General features: G+C 36.2%; 1 protein-coding gene across 10 annotated transcripts in view; it reads right to left on the bottom strand.

Moving 5' to 3' along the window:
- The window catches only part of LOC120538749 (ryanodine receptor 1-like), a 364,839-nt gene that overhangs the window by 248,837 nt on the left and 97,384 nt on the right, over positions 1–18,618 (bottom strand). For all 10 annotated transcript variants that reach the window (XM_039768185.1, XM_039768186.1, XM_039768187.1 and 7 more), the window contains 4 exons: positions 15,208–15,291; positions 7,362–7,521; positions 6,831–6,978; positions 4,952–5,157 (listed from right to left, as the gene is read on the bottom strand). In XM_039768185.1, the coding sequence (XP_039624119.1) occupies positions 4,952–5,157; positions 6,831–6,978; positions 7,362–7,521; positions 15,208–15,291 (598 nt within the window). The remainder of the gene's footprint in view (positions 1–4,951; positions 5,158–6,830; positions 6,979–7,361; positions 7,522–15,207; positions 15,292–18,618) is intronic.

Below are 18,618 nucleotides of genomic sequence, written 5' to 3'. Positions count from 1 at the left end.
TATAATGAGATTTTCTGTTCCAGTCCTTCTCTGCTAATCCCCTTTATCTGATCAGTATTTCGACAATGTATTGCCAGTGGTTCAATGGCAATTGCAAACAACAGCGTGACAAGGGCATCCTTGTCTAGTGCCACGTTCTAGTTTAAAGTAGTCTGAGCAAATGTTGTTGATGCAAACTGAAGCTTCTGGGTTAGTATACAGTAATTTAATCCATGCACAAATGTTCGGGCCAAACCCAAACTTCTCCAATGTAGTAAAAGGTATTTCCATTCAATCATGTCGAATGCTTTTTCTGCATCCAATGATAATAATATTTCTGGGGTGTTTGATTTAGTTGGTGAGTATATTACATTAAACAGGCGAAGATTTGAAGATAAGTGTCGGCCCCTAATAAATCCAGTTTGGTCTTGTGATATTACTGAGGGGAGCACTTTCTCCATCCTTCTAGCTATGATTTTAGAGAGTATTTTAACGTCGTTATTCAGAAGTGAAATTGGTCTGTATGATGCACATTGTAATAAGTCCTTATTTTGTTTTGGAAAACAGTGATTAGTGCTTGGCGAAAGGTTTGTGGAAGAGATTGGTTATCTCTGGCTTCTGTAAATGTTGCTAATAGGAGGGAGCTAGCTGAGCGGAGAATTTCTTGTAAAATTCTGCAGGGTAGCCATCAGGGCCTGCTGCTTTCCACCTTGGAGTGACTTTATAGCATCTAGTAATTCTGATAATGCAGAGGTTTATCAAGTTCCTCCACACTAAAAGTGTCTATTTGTGGTATCTGTAATGTATCCAGAAATGCATTAGATTGTGTATTGTCTTCTTTAAACTCAGTAGTATATAAGGATTTATAGTAGTCTCTGAAAGTGTGCATTATATTTTTGTGTTCGATGATTTTATCTCTGTTCGTTGGTGATTACTGAGATTGCGTATGCACTTCTTGCTTTTGAATTTGTTGAGCAAAAAGCTTATTAGCTTTCTCTCCATGTTCATAGTAATGATGTCTGGATTTACAGTATAAATTAGTTGTTCAGTTTCTTTAGTTGTCAAGAGGTTTAGTTCTGAATGTAGAGCCTGCCTTTTCCTATGTAAAATCTCGCTTGGTAGTCTGGCGTGTTCTTCATCTATTTTAGTAATTTCGCTTTCTATCTCTGCTACTTTCTTGGCTCCAAATTTATTTCGATGGGAAAGATATGAGATAATCTGTCCTTTAAGAAGGCCTTAAGAGTTTCTCAGAGTGTTCCTGCAGAGATCTCGTAAGATGTATTTGTCTCTAGAAAGAATTGGATTTGTTTGGATATAAATTCTGTGCAATTCTTGTCTGCTAATAGAAGCGGGTTGAGACGCCATCTGTGGGGTGAGTGTATGGGGCTTAGTAATTTTAGCTCCAAGATCATAGGTGCTTCTTAGGTTTAACACAAGGCTGAGCTACTGTTTTGATCAAGGCAGCGTCTTGACAAACAAGCACAACCAAAGAACAATTTTGCTATGGGTGACCAAAAATGGCAGAATCAAAGAAATGCACAATAGCAAGTGAGTGCAGAAAATTTCAGACACGGTGGAAAAATGAATATTTCTTCCTAGAAGTTAAAGGCAAATGTGTCTACTTGATTTGCAATGAAACTATTGCAGTGATCAAAGAGTATAATGTGTGTCGACACTACGGCACCAAACATCAGACCCACACATACTACATTGGTGCCGAGCGAGAACAGAAAGTTAAGCAAATGGCAGCTAGTCTGCTAGTTCAACAACAAGACTTTTTTCTGTGCTACAAAAAAAACAAGAAAATGCCACATTATTCAGTTATGAGGTAGTGGAACTCACTGCACGTTTCTCAGATGGTGACTTCATAAAACAGTGCCTCACTAAAGTCGCAGGAATAATGTGCCCGGGGGAAATGCAGGAATTCAACAACATTCTCTTGGCCAGAAACGCAGTTGTGCGGTGAACTGAAGATTTGTCAGCTAATTTAAAACATCAAGTGTCAGATAAAGCTTGTGCTTTTGATTTTTACCCGATTGCATGTGATGAGAGCACTTTGTAATACAGTAAATGAAAACATATTAATGGAGAGCTGTGATGCTGTTTTTTTCTTTAAGCATATTCAGTTATGAAGCATAATTTACCTATATTTGATTGAATTTGCTAGCTTAATACACAGGAGGTGAGGCAATATACTTCACCTCTAGTGGGTGGTCCAGCCCTACTTATATTTCTCTGTATGTGGCCCCCTGTGAAAAATGTTTGGACACCCCTGTCTTAGTAGATTTTAAATGTCCACATAACATAAATGTTGTAAATGAAAAAAAAAAACTGAGTATAACCATCTTATCTTGTTCAGGGTTTTAGGCGGCTAGTGCTTATCCTCAAAACTATAGGCGCAAGGCAGATAGGACATCACAGGGCACACTGGTAGACATAAACACATCCACATCTTTGGAGTATGGAGGGGTGATGAAACATGCACACATTGTAAAAATGTGCAAATGCCATTAATAGGGTACTTGTGTAGAAATATGAACACAGAAATCTGGCTCTGTAAAGCACAAAGGTTAACCCCAAGTCATGACATCTTTAACAGCAAGTAATTAAAAAAGTGTTGTTGTGCATCAGTGTTGTTCTTCCAGACAATTCATTCAGCTTCACTGAAAAAACCTTAAATCCAAACTCTGATATTATAATCCAAGAAGTGCATGAAAACTAAGCTTTAAAGCTTCTGCTTCCAGAAACAAATGATAATTGTTTGCTTATTTACAAAAACATAAAAAAAACTCATCATTTAAATTACTGTTTTTTTTATGCAGTACATAAAAAATATGACATTGTGTGTTTCAAACTATAGTGTATCTATCTATCTCTCTATTTATCTATTTAAAGTGCTTCTGTAAAAAGCCAAATTTCCTCCTGGGGACAAACAAAGTCCAATCTATCAAATGAATTACATCACATCTTTATGATGCCATAGGCTAACTTTAAAGATGACTGTTTAAATGTAAATAACATTCCAAAAACATCAGAAACTCAACAATATCAGATCAATACTTATTTTATGCAAGGAGCTTTCTTCATTTCTACCTCACTAACAAAACCAAGTAAATCCAACAAATGAAGAGGTAAATTCTGAATTTGTTGTGCAAATATTGAATCTAAATTGAGATAATAAAGAATTCAGTACAAAGGGAATTTACAAGAATAAAGAAAATCTCCAACATCTGAGAGACTGAAAGATGCCTCCCATTTACAGTATATGCTTACTTAAAAAAATTACTTCTCATAAGACAATGGAAGCAAAGTGGAAATGCCACTGGTAAGCAAAAGGGTGCAAGAGTCAGAACATAACACAGGTAAGTTTATCAACCAGAGTTCAAATAAAGTTATATTTTGGGCAAACGTAAATTATGATAGTAAAACTTAATGCTTAAGGATTATATGATAAACTTACAGATTACCATAATAAACTAAGACACAAGCAATTAGATCATTTACAGCAGGGGTGCCCAACTTCAGTCATGGAGGGCCGCAGTGGCTGCAGGTTTTCATTCTAACCCTTTTCTTAATTAGTGATCTGTTCTTGCAAATTAACTTCTTTTGAATTAATTTTAATTGACTTGGTTTTTATGAAATGTTTTCCTGAATTTCTTCGTCATTCCTCTGAATTGCCTCATTTCTTTCCTTAAATGGCACCCAAACAGAAGTGAAATGTGAAGTGAGTGAGAACACAACAGAAGTCAGGACCTCAAACTTAAACCAATTTCACTCCAACCAGTTGCTTAATGAGGCGCTGAGTCTCGTCGTTAATTAAATTTGTTTATAATTTTATGGCTTGTTGCTTCTCTAATTGTGCAATAGCAGACATTTCCAAAATTGTGGATTTTCTCTTTTCTAAGAGCAGATCAGCATTCCTGAGACCTTCACCTTTCTTTATTTTCAGATATTGTATGATGGTCACAGTTTGCTGGCCCTGTTTTGGCTCGTTTTGTATCTCATTATTGTTTGGCTGCTAATTAAGAAAAAAAGAAACAATTGAGGGGTCAGAATCTTCAAGAGCAGGTCGATTACAATGAATTCAAAAGAAGTTAAATAGCAGCAAAAAGATGTCACTAATTAAGAAAAGGGTTAGAATGAAAACCTGTAACCACTGCGGCCCTCCAGGACTGGAGTTGGGCACCACTGATTTATAGTAGGCCCTGAAATGCTTCTGATGAAAATGAAGTTCCATAGTATACTCTGTTCATTTTAAATTTACAGTACTTAACTACATCATCAGGAACAAATACAATTTTCTCCATAAAAAAATATTAACTTTGTTTCAGTTAGTATGAGATACTTTGTCAATCCTTTTCAAGATGGTTGGATATGGGTACTCTACCAATGGACAATAAAAGTACGACAGCAAAAATTGTGCAGACAGGAAAAATATTTAGTACTAAAACAGCACCTAGCCCACTAAGACCATGAACAAGGTAAGACTGTAAGGTTCAAATACAAATGAAAAAGACCTTAATAGAAAAAATGATCAAAATGTACATGAAGTGGGGAGTTTTTTGAAGATTGTTGAAAATACTACTCGCTATCTGTAATGTTCTACAGTTACTGATAATATGATAAAACATAAAAATATAAACAACTTTACCAAAGAGGGCAGGCCATCTGTTTATCAAAGCTTACTTGAGAAAAGCCAAGCAAAATGACACCTTTTATTGGCTAACTAAAAAGATTACAATATGCAAGCTTTCAAGGCAACTCAGGCCCCTTCTTCAGGCAAGAAGAAGGGGCCTGAGTTGCCTCGAAAGCTTGCATATTGTAGTCTTTTTAGTTAGCCAATAAAAGGTGTCATTTTGCTTGGCTTTTCTCTACATTCATAATGGCTAACACGGTACAACAACCTAGTACTACAAAGCTTACTTGAATAATTCTTAGCAATATTGTCTAATAAACAAGACTTCTTTCTTACTTTGCAGCCATTGAAAACATAGGCAAGTTCATCCCCTCCGAGTTCCACATCAGCATGAACATTTGGCCGGGCCCAGCCAACTCGCATCTCCCCGGTGGTCACAGCTTCAAACTCAAAGTACCACTTTCCTGACTTCACAGCATATGATTTCTCAGCACGGAAAAGTCTAACTTTGTCTGAACGAGTTGTTCCTGAGGTGTGGCCACCTGAAAGCATATACATAATAATTTTTGAGTCCTTTGAATTAAAGTTCAATAGAATGAAATATTAAGTGAACAACTCTACTCACTAAGCACAGAACTCTGAAATTTATATATACTTTTAAACCACACTCCTTCAAATTTAGTTTCATCTGTTGTTGAAAATTCTAGCAAATGTCTTTAGAGGCATATTAATTAACTGCTAGTTACAAAACAACATTAAAAAACTCGTGACGATGGCAATACTTGCAATCATTTTGGTAGGACAGTCAAAATCTACTAAACTTTACAAGACTTAATTATATAATATATAACAGAGAGAAATCCTCAAAAATACTGTATGTTTGTCTCATTCTAAACAAAATAAATGCAACACTTTGAATAAACATACATGCCTGAAGAACATATATTTGTCTGAAGAAATAAAAACTGCTATTCTTAAGAAGCTGTGTGCATATCTTAGGCCAAGACTCATCCTCCCAACTCACTCAAACACACCAATAGCACTGCATGTAGAGTATTATAGTATAATATGTACAAATGCAGCCTTTTCCATGTTTGTTGAAAGATTGAAGCTTACCAGTTGAAAATGACTTCAAAAGAATTGTACAAAATGTTACCGCACTTCAGTTTCTTGATGCCTGAGCTTAACAAATGTTAAATTTCATTTAGGTGTGCTGCTGCACTTGTAGCAATGCATTATAAATATCACTGCTTTTTTAAATTGTTTTTGGCCTCTTCTATAGCTTAGGATTCTGTGTTTGCTACAGTATTTGGTGGACTTCATTAAAACACAGGTCCTTAACATTGGTTAAAAGACTTCGTTGAACAATAATTTTGGTGAAATTTTACAATCATTCTAGTTAAGTATTGCAACTGAACTGCTCAGACTATAGGAGACGATAACAGAAAAATAGTACACACCAGTTATATAGATGAGCACACACAAAAGAGAGTTTATGGAAAAGACTACAGAATTTGCTGCATACTTTTTCGTTCAATCATATGTTCCACCTGCCATGTTAGCCTGCAGTTATTTCTAGAAATGAGGTATATACAAACTGTACAGGCTGTCACGCATGAGCGCATCGGGAGCAGTTGAAGGACCTGACGTGCACCACGATAAGACCCGCCAGGGGACAATGCAGCGTACTAACATCTCTCTCTCTTGTTCCTCAGAAAAGACAAAGCGACGCCGACATAAAAAACACCCGGAGTAAACAAAGGTCTACACTTCTGGGTTCCTTTCTTCCCTCTGGTCCCCCAAAGATGACATCAAACTCCCATACTCCATCACGCCTTCCCAGCACCAATCACGACTGATTTCTGGTCCGCCCCTTTATATTGTCCCTCCAAACCCGCCATGTTGGTCTTATGATTTTCTTACAAGTTTTGTCTGAAGAAAAGACCTTTGTTATTTTTTGTTACAGTATACGGGGCTCACAACCCCAAACCCTTTATGTGATTTGTGTGCTTTCTTTACAAGGCATATCACACTGTTGTGTAAGTCTACGACCATAATCACACTCTAAGCATGTTTTCAAGATAAGTGGCAAACACCACTAGTAAGTAAACAGGAAACCAAAGACAAAGATGAAACTGCCTCCATGTTACTGTGCCATCTGAATATACACGTGACTCAATTTGCTTCTCAATAGCTTTTATAAACTAGCACTTACTGGACTCCTGGTCTGGTGGCTCAATATTATAACCATAGCCAATCAGAGTACGGACAGCTTCACACAAGCTGTCCCTGTTTGTTTTCTTGGTGCGCTCATCAAGAAGATTATAAGGAACCAAACGTGGGTTGCGCTTGTTCAGGATATCCTGGAAATAAGCACATAGTAAACTGAATGACATCTGATCAAAAAAGTTACAATAAAGATATTCAAAATGCTAAGTAAAATGACACTAAATAAAAAAGACACCATGTCCAAACAGGATCTGCATAGTTTCTTTCCATAAACACAGAAAGTACATGAAAACTTCACAAAAAAGAAACTATCAGCTATATATTTTATCTTTTGATTCAATACCTGTGAAAACGTGATTACTGTATATGGCACTATGGTACTCCACATTAGAATATCACCTGTAAACTCCATACACTACAAATTGTGAATTCTAAAATGTTTTTTGTTTTCTCCCTTTATGTCAAACAAAAAGACAATTTTCCATTTATTCTGAAACAACCTTATTAAACAGCTTACCTGTACAATACTATAGGTCCAGCCCTGGCGAACACGATCTCGAGCCCAAACATTGTGACTGTTCTCAGCAAGCCGATCAACAAGCGTGTTCTGGGCTGGAGTCAGCTTTACATGGGACAGATCAAGTGGGGCAGGTTTATATCCATTGCTCATTGTATACCTTTGTACGGAAGAACACAACTGATATTTTATCAGATGCATCATAACAGAGAAAAATATAATTCACAAGACCATTTCTACACACTGAAAAAAATCATTTAGATAGATAGATAGATAGATAGATAGATAGATAGATAGATAGATAGATAGATAGATAGATAGATAGATAGATAGATAGATAGATAGATAGATAGATACTTTATTAATCCCAAAGGAGAGAAAAGCCAAGCAAAATGACACCTTTTATTGGCTAACTAAAAAGATTACAAGATCTTGCCTGAAGAAGGGGCCTGACGTTGCCTCGAAAGCTTGCATATTGTAGTCTTTTTAGTTAGCCAATAAAAGATGTCATTTTGCTTGGCTTTTCTCTACATTCATAATGGCTAACACGGTACAACAACCTAGTACTTTAATCCCAAAGGGAAATTCACGTTTCAATTTAGTACCCTGGGATCTTCATAAAAGAAAATAATGGATATAACTTTTGCTGTTTTGTGAAACAAATTACATACTTTCATTAGTTTATTTGTAAACTAATAAATATGCAAAGACTCAATTACTGATGTAGAAATTCTTTATGTACACTATCCTTTAAAACATATCTTGCATCCTGAGTAGGGAAAGGTCAAATTCCAGACTGCATTTCATTCTGCATTTATTTTGCAAAGATAGGTTGTTAAATACATGACTGCCACAAATCCAAAAATAGACAGCTTTCAAATTTTTTGTTTTTTTAAATCACCTGCAAAGATACCTACCCAAGCAATGAATTTTCAAGGTTCTCCACAATGAGTGTCCAATAGGATTTGCTGAACTCTATTACTATCACTGGGCGCTTTCCCACCGCAGGAACTTGGACCATTTGTAGTTCTTGGTACTTTTTTTAGCTCCTACTCTAGAGTATGTACTTTTTGGTAAACAGTAACAAGGAATCATGGGGGGCGTTGGGGGCTCAGGCAATGCATTGTGCTGATAGGTTGATTCCAAGCACTGGCACAATCTTACAATCTTACAATTTGTTAGTAGTTAAGACTTTGGAGAGTTTTCGGTGCATCGCATCACTCTTCACAGTTACCTCCCAAATACACCACTGAATGAACAACATCAAAGCAATAATCTCCCCATGAACCTGTGATCGCTCTAACGTAGTAAGTTGCATGAGTCCCCTATGAACTCTCAATCATTTAGCACATCACACTACCATTACTCTTCATAAGCATATTCCTGGATATGTTGTGCCATGTACAACATCAAAGCAGTAATGACCATTTTTCATTTGTTGTTGATAATTCCTCTGTCTCCCCTTCCCCACATGTTAAGAGTCTGGGTGTCATCCTTGACAGTACTTTGTTCTTTCAGTCCCACATCAATAACATCTCCTGGTCTGCATATTTCCACCTGCGTAACATTAATTATATTCGCTCCCACTCCCTTACTCCCCACACCAATGCTATCCTTGTTCATAGCCTTCTCACTTCTCGTCTGGATTATTGCAATTCCCTTTTCTTTGGTCTTTCTTGCAGATCTCTTTATAAGCTTCAACTGGTCCAGAATTTAGCTGCCCGCATCATTACTAGAACCCCCTCTATTCACCATATCACTCCTGTTTTGCAGCAGCTTCATTGGCTTCCAGTTCAGTTCCGAATTCAATTCAAAATTCTCCTACTAACTTTTAAGGCTACTCACAATCTTGCCCCTCCATATTTGTCCATCCTCCATGATGCAATTCCCTCCCGCACCCTTAGATCCTCTTCCTCCATCCACTTGACTGTCCCCTTCGTCTGTCTTACCACTACAGGGAGAAGAGCATTCAGTTGCTCTGCTCCCCAGCTTTGGCACTCACTATCACCTGAGCTTAGAAATATTGAATCATTTTTATTTTTCAAATCTAAACTTATAGCTCATTTGTTTAAGACTGCTTTTTCTCTTTGATTACAATCACTCTCTCTGATTTTAACTTCTGTATTTTACTTTTGTTTATAATCTGTGTTTTGTCTATTGTTCCGTGTCCTTGAGTGTTTAGAAAGGTGCCTACAAATAAATAAAATGTATTATTATTATTATTATTATTATTATTAGTAATCCCTCCCATGAAGTCCAGAGCATATCAAAGCAATTAAGGCTGCAGGTCCCCCAGCATCACTCTTCTTTGCATGTCATATATCTTTCTTTGCCCATCATATATTTTCCATAAAGATTACAGTTCTTGAACGGCGGAAACAGAAAACACAAAAGATGCGAAGCACCACAAACAGAGTTCCTGGGGTAGGAAAAAGCTTACTAATGGCAGATACTGGGTGACTATTTGCTCTTCTCCAGTATTTCATAATTAAAATAGATGTTGTTTATACTATCACAGGTGTGCGCTTGGTGAACAGCTTCAGGGCTCGAGTGATTGTAATATTCCACCCAGACATGAGCTGGTGCTGTCTAATCACAATCTTTTTTCTCCACCCTCTGCAGAATGGATGATCAACACCTTTCCATTCATGATATCACTTCCGAGGTACAACTACCTGAACCAGCCTCTTCCTCCTAGAACCCATCTTAACCAGAAGAAACACCATCTTGGGCAGTCTACCTGATTTAGCAGCGTTTTTACCACATGCTTTATTTCATTTTTCTCAAGTGTTTCATTTTATGGGCTTAGCCTTAAGATGCCCCAACACACTTTCATTTTCCTGTCTTATTCTAACAATACATTCTCAAAATGATGTAATAAAGCAGGAGTTTCTTTTCATTTTGCCAAAAGCAGCAGCAACAGCATGCTAAATTCATACAGATGATTTGTGAGGTATCATCCACACCATCCTGACCAAAGGTCAGCTTAAAGCTTGCACTTATTCAGTTCTCTTTCTTGATGGCTCCTCACATACTGTAATATATTCTCATATATATATCTTCTTGGATGCCCATAAGGTCCTACTCTTGTAAGACATTCACCTCACAAAAACAATCTACATTGTTTCTTCATTCTTTGTCTTCATCCTCTGACTTGTACTAATTCATCTTTTGTTCTTGTAATCTGATTCTTCCTCTTTCAGTGTCTATGGCTTCATACAATATAACGGTTAGCTTCTTAATAATGGGTTATTAACTTTTCTGAGTTTTTTGTTTATATTTTTAAATCTTCATGTATTCTCTTGCTGAACAAACTAAGGTCGCATCCTCATATCTTCCTCTGGAATAAGCAGTTCCACTATGTTCAGCTTCGTCACCTACTATACTCAGGTTCAGCTATAGATAGATAGATAGATAGATAGATAGATAGATAGATAGATAGATAGATAGATAGATAGATAGATAGATAGATAGATAGATAGATAGATAGATAGATGAAAGGCACTATATGATAGATAGATAGATAGATAGATAGATAGATAGATAGATAGATAGATAGATAGATAGATACTTTATTAATCCCATGGGGAATTTCACATAATCCAGCAGCAGTATACTGATACAAAGAAACAATATTAAATTAAATAGTAATAAACATGAAATAAATGAAAAAAATTAAAATAAAATTAATGTTAGCATTTACTCCCCCGACCTGCTTCATGACTCTTATGCATTAAACAGTTTCACTGTACCTTTGCCTTCTTCATACTTAACTTCATGTTCTACGTTTTTAAGTGATGTTAATAATGATCATTAATTCTTATACTTCTTCATTAGTTTCTGTCAAAATAGCTTGTTTTTATGCCAGCTTTAGTGGCTTTATTCTACAGACTATGTTTTCCTCAACATTATACATTAGATAGATAGATAGATAGATAGATAGATAGATAGATAGATAGATAGATAGATAGATAGATAGATAGATAGATAGATAGATAGATAGATAGATAGATAGATAGATAGATAGATACTTTATTAATCCCATGGGGAAATTCACATAATCCAGCAGCAGCATACTGATAAAGAACAATGTTAAATTAAAGAGTGATAACAATAAAGGTATAACAGATAGACAATAATTTTGTATATTAACATTTAAACACCCGGGTGGAATAGAAGAGTCACCTAGTGTGGGGGAGGAATGATCTCCACAGTCTATTAGTGAAGCAGGACAGTGACAGCAGTCTGTCACTGAAGCTGCTCCTCTGTCTGGAGATGATCCTGTTCAGTGGATGCAGTGGATTGTCCATTATTGACAGGAGCCTGCTCAGTGCCTGTCGCTCTGCCACGGATGTCAAACTGTTTAGCTCCGTGTCTACAATAGAGCCTGCCTTCCTCACCAGTTTGTCCAGGCGTGAGGCATCCCTGTTCTTTATGCTGCCTCCCCAGCACACCACCGCATAGAAGAGGGCGCTCGCCACAACTGTCTGATAGAACATCTGCAGCATCTTATTGCAGATGCTGAAAGACGCCTTCCTTCTAACGAAGTGTAGTTGGCTCTGTCCTTCCCATTACGTCAGTCATTTAAAATTTTTAGGTTTTTCAATGTCAGGTCTTCAGCCATGCAAATATAAGAACACCTACTAGGTGTGAGTGCTTCACCAATATGAACAATATGTCAAAGTGAAGTTTAGCCATGATTCATTTTGGACATTTTGGTATCTGCAATATCAGGTATCACAATGTTCTGCAAGTTAAATGTAGTTCCTTCCGGATAATTTACCCTTACTTTAAATCTTATTTTTTGTATTTATTTCTTTTAATTGCAATGCTGATGGCATCACTGTGGGTAACATTGAAATTTTAATTTAAGGACAGTGATTTGTTGCAGTGTTTTCCTGCACATGTATCAATTGATGATATGTCTAACTCCACCTTGATTAATGCTGAAGCACTACAATAATCACTATCTGTACCTTGTTTAAAGACAGGAAATACTTTCATCAAAAACAAATCCAAAATTATTTTGTCTTTTTCCATTTTAAATAGGGCATAAGAGATACGTGAAGTTTGCCTCAAGACAAAAGTCCACTACAGCATTGGCTCAGAAGAGGGAGGTTGTGTTTTACTAACATGCTGAAATTCTATGAGGAGGAAACAAAAGGATATGATTAAAGTGGAGCATATGATATTATTTATCCTGACTTTCAGAAAAGCATTTGATAAGGTCCCACATGATAGGTTTGGCAGCAAACTAAAAGAAGTGGGAGTTTAGGGTGATGTTTTTAGATGGGTGCAGAATTTGCTCAGACACAGGAAACAGAGGGTGATAGTGCGAGGAATCTCTTCAGAATTGGCTGAAGTTAATTAAGAGTGGTGTTCCACAGGGTCAGTGCTAGGGCCGCTATATATATATATATATATATATATATATATATATATATATATATATATATATATATATATATATAATTGGTTTAGACAGGAATATAAGTAAAAAGCTTTGCAGAAGATATCAAGATAGGTGGATTAGCAGATAATTTCGAATCCATTATATCATTACAGAAGGACTTGAAAAGCATACAAACTTGGTCAGATTTGTGGCAGATGAAATTTTATGTCAATAAATGTAAAGTATTACACATAGGAAGTAAAAATGTTAGATTTAAATACACAATGGGTGGTCGAAAAATTGAGAGTTCACCAGAAACCATTAAGAAGGCAAACAGAATGTTAGGTTATATAGCATGGTGTGGGGAGTACAAGTCACAGGAGGTTATCTTCAAGCTTTATAACGCGCTGGTGAGGCCTCATCTGGAGTACTGAGTGCAGTTTTGGTCTGCAGGCTACAAAAAGGACATAGCAGTGCTAGAAAAGGTCCAGAGAAGAGCAACTAGGCTGATTCCAGGGCTACATGGGATGAATTATGAGGAAAGATTAAAAGAGCTGAGCCTTTACAGTTTAAGCAAAAGAAGATTAAGAGGTGACATAATTGAAGTGTTTAAAATTATGAAGGGAATTAGTCCAGTGGATTGAGACTGTTATTTTAAAATTAGCTCATCAAAAACACAGGGACACAGTTGTAAACTTCTGAAGGGTAAACTTCACACAAACATTAGGAAGCCTTTCTTTACATAAAGAACCACAGACACTTGGAATAAGCTACCAAATAGTGTGGTAGACAGTAAGACTTTGAGGACTTTCAAAACTCGACTTGATGTTATTTTAGAAGATTTAAGTGGATAAGACTGGTGAGCTTTGTTGGGCTGAATAGCCTGTTCCCATCGAGATTATTCTAATTTTCTAATTTACAGTATTTAAGCTTCCCCTCAGTATACTTTTTAAGAATGGCAATTGTGACAAGTGCAGAAGCAGGAACAGGCAGTTGTAAATTAGGCAAAAGGCAGACTCGAGTAACGGACATATCTGCAGAGGACAATGGCATTCCCAAAAATATGAGCCTGCACAAGAGGCAACATTCATTTTTGTAGAAGAGGACAAATGTTTATTTATTTTCTTCTTCAGTGCAAAGCCTGGACAGAATGGCTGCTAGCCAAGATCAGATGAAGCCGGTGTGGGAGGAACCAATTAGTACTAGGAAGGATGGATCTGAAAATGCTTTGGCCTATAATTGAAGCTTATAACGGATACTTGTTATATAATGACAGGTCTACACATAGTTGGGAGGTTTCTGAGAATAAGCCTCCAATATCAGCTTTGTTAACATGGGACTGGAGAGCAATGTTTTGCCCCATCATGCTCAGCGGGAAAATGGTGCCATGGTGGTGCAGACCAGGAGAATATGGCAATGGGAGTTTGTAAAAAGAGACTATGTGTTTATTTTATTACAGTCTTTAATCCAATAAAGAGGTCAGAATACAAAATTGTAAGTGAAGCACAGTAAAATTCAAAGCAATAAACAAGAGCAAAGACCAAGGAGCACACAAAAGCTGAAAAATACGATGTATATAAAAAAAGAATCTAACGATTTGTAAGTGGGTCTTTCTCTTTCTTAGTAGAAAATGAACATGGAGCATTATTACCCATGCTCCTCTCACTACATGACAGATGCCCAATTTTCACTGCTAACCAAATAGATTTCGATGGGCACTTCAGCCTAAAAGAGTCACAGCACTTTAGGTTTGTAAACTTTAACTAACTGTTAGGATGGTACACACACTGGGCAATAGATACATGGAATCTGTAACGAGTAGAGAAATATATTTACACTGCTAGCCAAAGTAACCAGCATTGCCAGAATATATTTGTATAGTTTTTAAGGTAAGACAAATACTACTTTTGTATGGTGGTAAATGTGTACATTTTTGTCATTGCTGACTGAAAGGCAAGTGGCCCATCTATTATATACATCAGTGGTTTTCAATCTTTTTGTGTAATGGACTTTTCTTTATTATAGTAAATTTGTGGGGACTGGAGGAGGTTATAGAGGCTCATGAGCGTGTTGTTTTACAATTGGGATTTTGAGTATCTCAGTAACAGGCAGTGGGGTGGTCAAATGGCCTATTACAATTTTTTATATACTATAACTGTAGACATTGGCTCTTGAGGTGTCTGTAAATTTTACTTCATTTGCATATGCCATTTCTTATTCAACCAAAACACTTTATGGACTTATTATAACAGCCAAGATGGCACACTGTTAGCACTGCTGCATTACAAATACTTAATTTTGTAGTTAACATAGATCTATTAGATGCTAACATGCACATTATTATTTATTATCAATATATTAATATAAAGGGGTTTTATTTTTACAGGCCTTCAAATTTGATGTCACAAAGATTTGTCATGAATGTCTCCAAACAATTTTTGTTCAAAAACTCACGTTTTTGGAAGTTTTATTTTCTTCAGATTCTCTTCTGCCTTCTCATCTGCCATTCCAACATGGCAGCCCAGTGCAAGTAATGTCCTTTAAGGCGAGAGCAAAAGAAGCAATGAACATATAAACAATATGTTATAACCCACAATGAGTTTCACATGCCTGCTTTACTCTAACACCAATTTAAGGAAAATCACTTTAAAATAAAGCATCAATACATTGTATGTTAAGAGAGCCATATACCCAATTAATCTTGTTAAATGTTATACTTAGAAGGTTGCCTAATATTAATTCATTCATTCAATCTTCTGTAATGTCCAGTCCAGAGTTGTATAATATAACAAATATCATTTTAAAAATATTAAGCAATTAATAATTAAGGTGAATGGTGCATCAAATTTCAGACATACATTTATGAGGTGGGCTTGTTTAGTAATTTTGAATTGACATAGCTGTTAGTGAGTGTGTGTGTGTGTGTGTGTGTGTGTGTGTGTGTGTTTGTGTCCTGCAATTGTTGCTCCACTCAAGTTTAGTCCCTATGTCAGCCCTGCAGTGCCAGATTAGGTGATGAAATATTACCAAAAAAAAATGAAAGGACTTCTAAAATCTTTTAAAGTGTTCCATATGAAAGTACAGTAATAAGTGGCATCCCTAGACACCTATGTTGTCATTATTCATGGATTTGTAACCCCTGCATTTGATGGCAAAATCTTCAAACAAGGCAAATTCTTGCATATGAATGTCAGTTACTTGAACATTTTGCTACTTTAAAAACATTATACAAACTGTGATGGAAACAAGAGGAGAGGATTCAGTTCATCACGCTAACAGCCAAAAGTTAAGTTGTCCAAGTATCTCACATTCTTTTAAATATTTGTCATGGTTTCCACTTCCACTTCCACAACTCAATGACTTTGGTTCATTCTTAAATGTACTTTAAATTCCACTAGAGCAGCGGTTCCAAATTTGACCCTGAGGACCCACTGTGGCTGCAGAGTTTTGTTTGAAAATGTAGTTTGTTTGTTGTTTAAAATGTAATAAGCAGTTCTAGGGCGAATATGTATTATTTTTTTAAGTTGTTAACAGTATTTTCAACCTAGTTTTCATTCTGCTTTTCCAGGTGTTCTGGTTATTTTATTGATTATTTACTAATTAGCGAGTCTGACACTGAAGTTGTTCCTGCTTTCATCATCCTGGGTTGTCTGCTGTGCTGGTTGTTAATTGTCACTATTAGGGTAAAATGAAAGGAGCAAACTACACAGGAAATGGAGAAAATAATAGGAAAACAACAAAAGAGAGTTAAGCATTTATAGCTTTAGAAAAAAAACAGAAATATTTCCAAATGTCATATAAATGTAAATACCATACTGTTGTGTTTTTCTGAATGCAGAATAAGAGAAGAGTAAAAAAGACCAGCTAATTAAACGAGATCAGTTGTTATTGATTATTATCATTGATTGTGAATCTGGTTGGAACAAAAACCTGCAGCCACAGTGAGTCCCTAGGACCGAGTTTGGGAACCACTGCACTAGAGTACATGACAACATTTAACTGAAAAAATTCTTCTGTAACAACTTTATTAATGCCTTTTGTAATTTTAAAGATCTGGATTAGGTGCCACATAGTTTTCTCTCCTCAGTTGCCTCTGACTGTTAAATTAGAATTTGCTCTAATCTATGCAGTTTCTGCACCGATCTGGTAATATTCTCTTTTTATTTTGTAGTGAGGTGAACAGAATTGGACATATTACTCAAGATGTAGTCTTACAAGTGCTTTATACAGTATGAATATAACACCCCTTGTTTTGCATGTAACAGTTTCCACAATAAAACCCCACATTTTATATGCATTTAAAATTGCTTCTTCATGTTGCCTAGGCATTGAGAATATTGCATCAACTTAAACACCTAATTCTTTTTAGTATTTGCTTCTTGTTAGATCCAACTTCTAATTATAATGAATTCACATGCAACACTTTGGGCTTTTCAAAACTAATTTGCATTGGCCAAATGTTTATCTAGTTTTGAAAATTCTTAAGGTTTCTGAATTGCTTTTGCTGACTCTTCAGTATATGCCATTTATTCAAGTTTAGTTTAATCGAAAAATTTCTTAAGTTTACAAATTATACAAGGGGCTATTTCATTAATATAAATGTAATTATAAGAAAAGCTATGTAGGGGTTATGGTGAAACAGTATTAGTACTGCTGCCTCGTAACAAGTAGACCAGTATTTGCATCCTGAGTCCTCCCTGTGTAGAATTTGCATGCTCTTCATGTGTCTGCATCGACTTCTTCTGTGTGCTTCAATTTCCTCCCACAGTCCAAAGGCATGCAGATTAAATAGACTGTCTGCATTACCTCAGTGATAATTGGACCTTACAGCGTCCTTTTGTTAAAATGTATATACAGTACTTTCACAGATACATTACATATTTTGTTTATTATGTGTGATTGTAATTTTATTTTTAGCCTGAAAACAGTAAACAATCGACTTTTTGAGTGATGTGGAAAATGCTTCTTCCTTTTCTGTCCCATTTCCAATTCAACTTCTTCTGACTCAGGAAAATTTGTTTTTCTGCAAAGGATTGTACCTGTTTGTTATTTCTTTTGTATTTGATGATGAGGTGAAATGTTACTTTACTTTACTCTTCCTTTAAATACTTGTGCCTAACTTGTTCTAATCTGCACTTTGATGCTGCTTTCTTTAATTTAAACAGGTGTTTCAGAAATGTTTCAGTTTTGCTGTGTTTATAACAAGCACTGATGCACATACAATAGTTATATGTGCTTTCATGGTCTAATTTTGTATACATTAGCTTATCATTTTATGTTTAAATAAATTTCTCTTGAAAAAATTATATATATATATATATATATATATATATAGTGGAACCTCGGTTCATGAACGTCTCGGTACACACACAACTCGGTTTACGACCAAAAAGTTCGCCAAACTTTTGCCTCGGTTCACGACCACACACTCGGTATACAAACAAGCCAGTTTCCCTTTCAGTTTGTGCACGCCGATGATTTCCGCACATGTTGCATTGTTCTCGGTCAGACGTGCGTGCTTTCGCTGTGAACTCTTTCTGCTCTATTCCATTTCCCTTCTGGTTCGTACGCGCCGATTACTGTATTTAAACACGTGTTAAGCCGCTCCCTGTTCATTGTTCTCAGTCAGACATGCGTGCTTTACCTGTGATCTCTTTGTGCTCTATAGTATTTTGTGTGCTTTTTCAGTTAACCATGGCTTCTAAGCACTGTAACTTCCTCTCCACCCAGTTCCTCCTCACTTCATGCCAGAACTCGACTCATGCAAGGTTTGTTTCCTTGGTGGTTTATGATTAGTTTTTGTATTACGGATTTTTCAGATGTTCATTTTTTTTTCCTGTGCTTAAAACTCATTTAAAAAAAAAG

Source organism: Polypterus senegalus, chromosome 11 (assembly GCF_016835505.1).
Source record: "Polypterus senegalus isolate Bchr_013 chromosome 11, ASM1683550v1, whole genome shotgun sequence".
Classification (NCBI taxonomy): domain Eukaryota; kingdom Metazoa; phylum Chordata; class Cladistia; order Polypteriformes; family Polypteridae; genus Polypterus; species Polypterus senegalus.
This window is presented reverse-complemented; position numbering and strand designations above follow the sequence as displayed.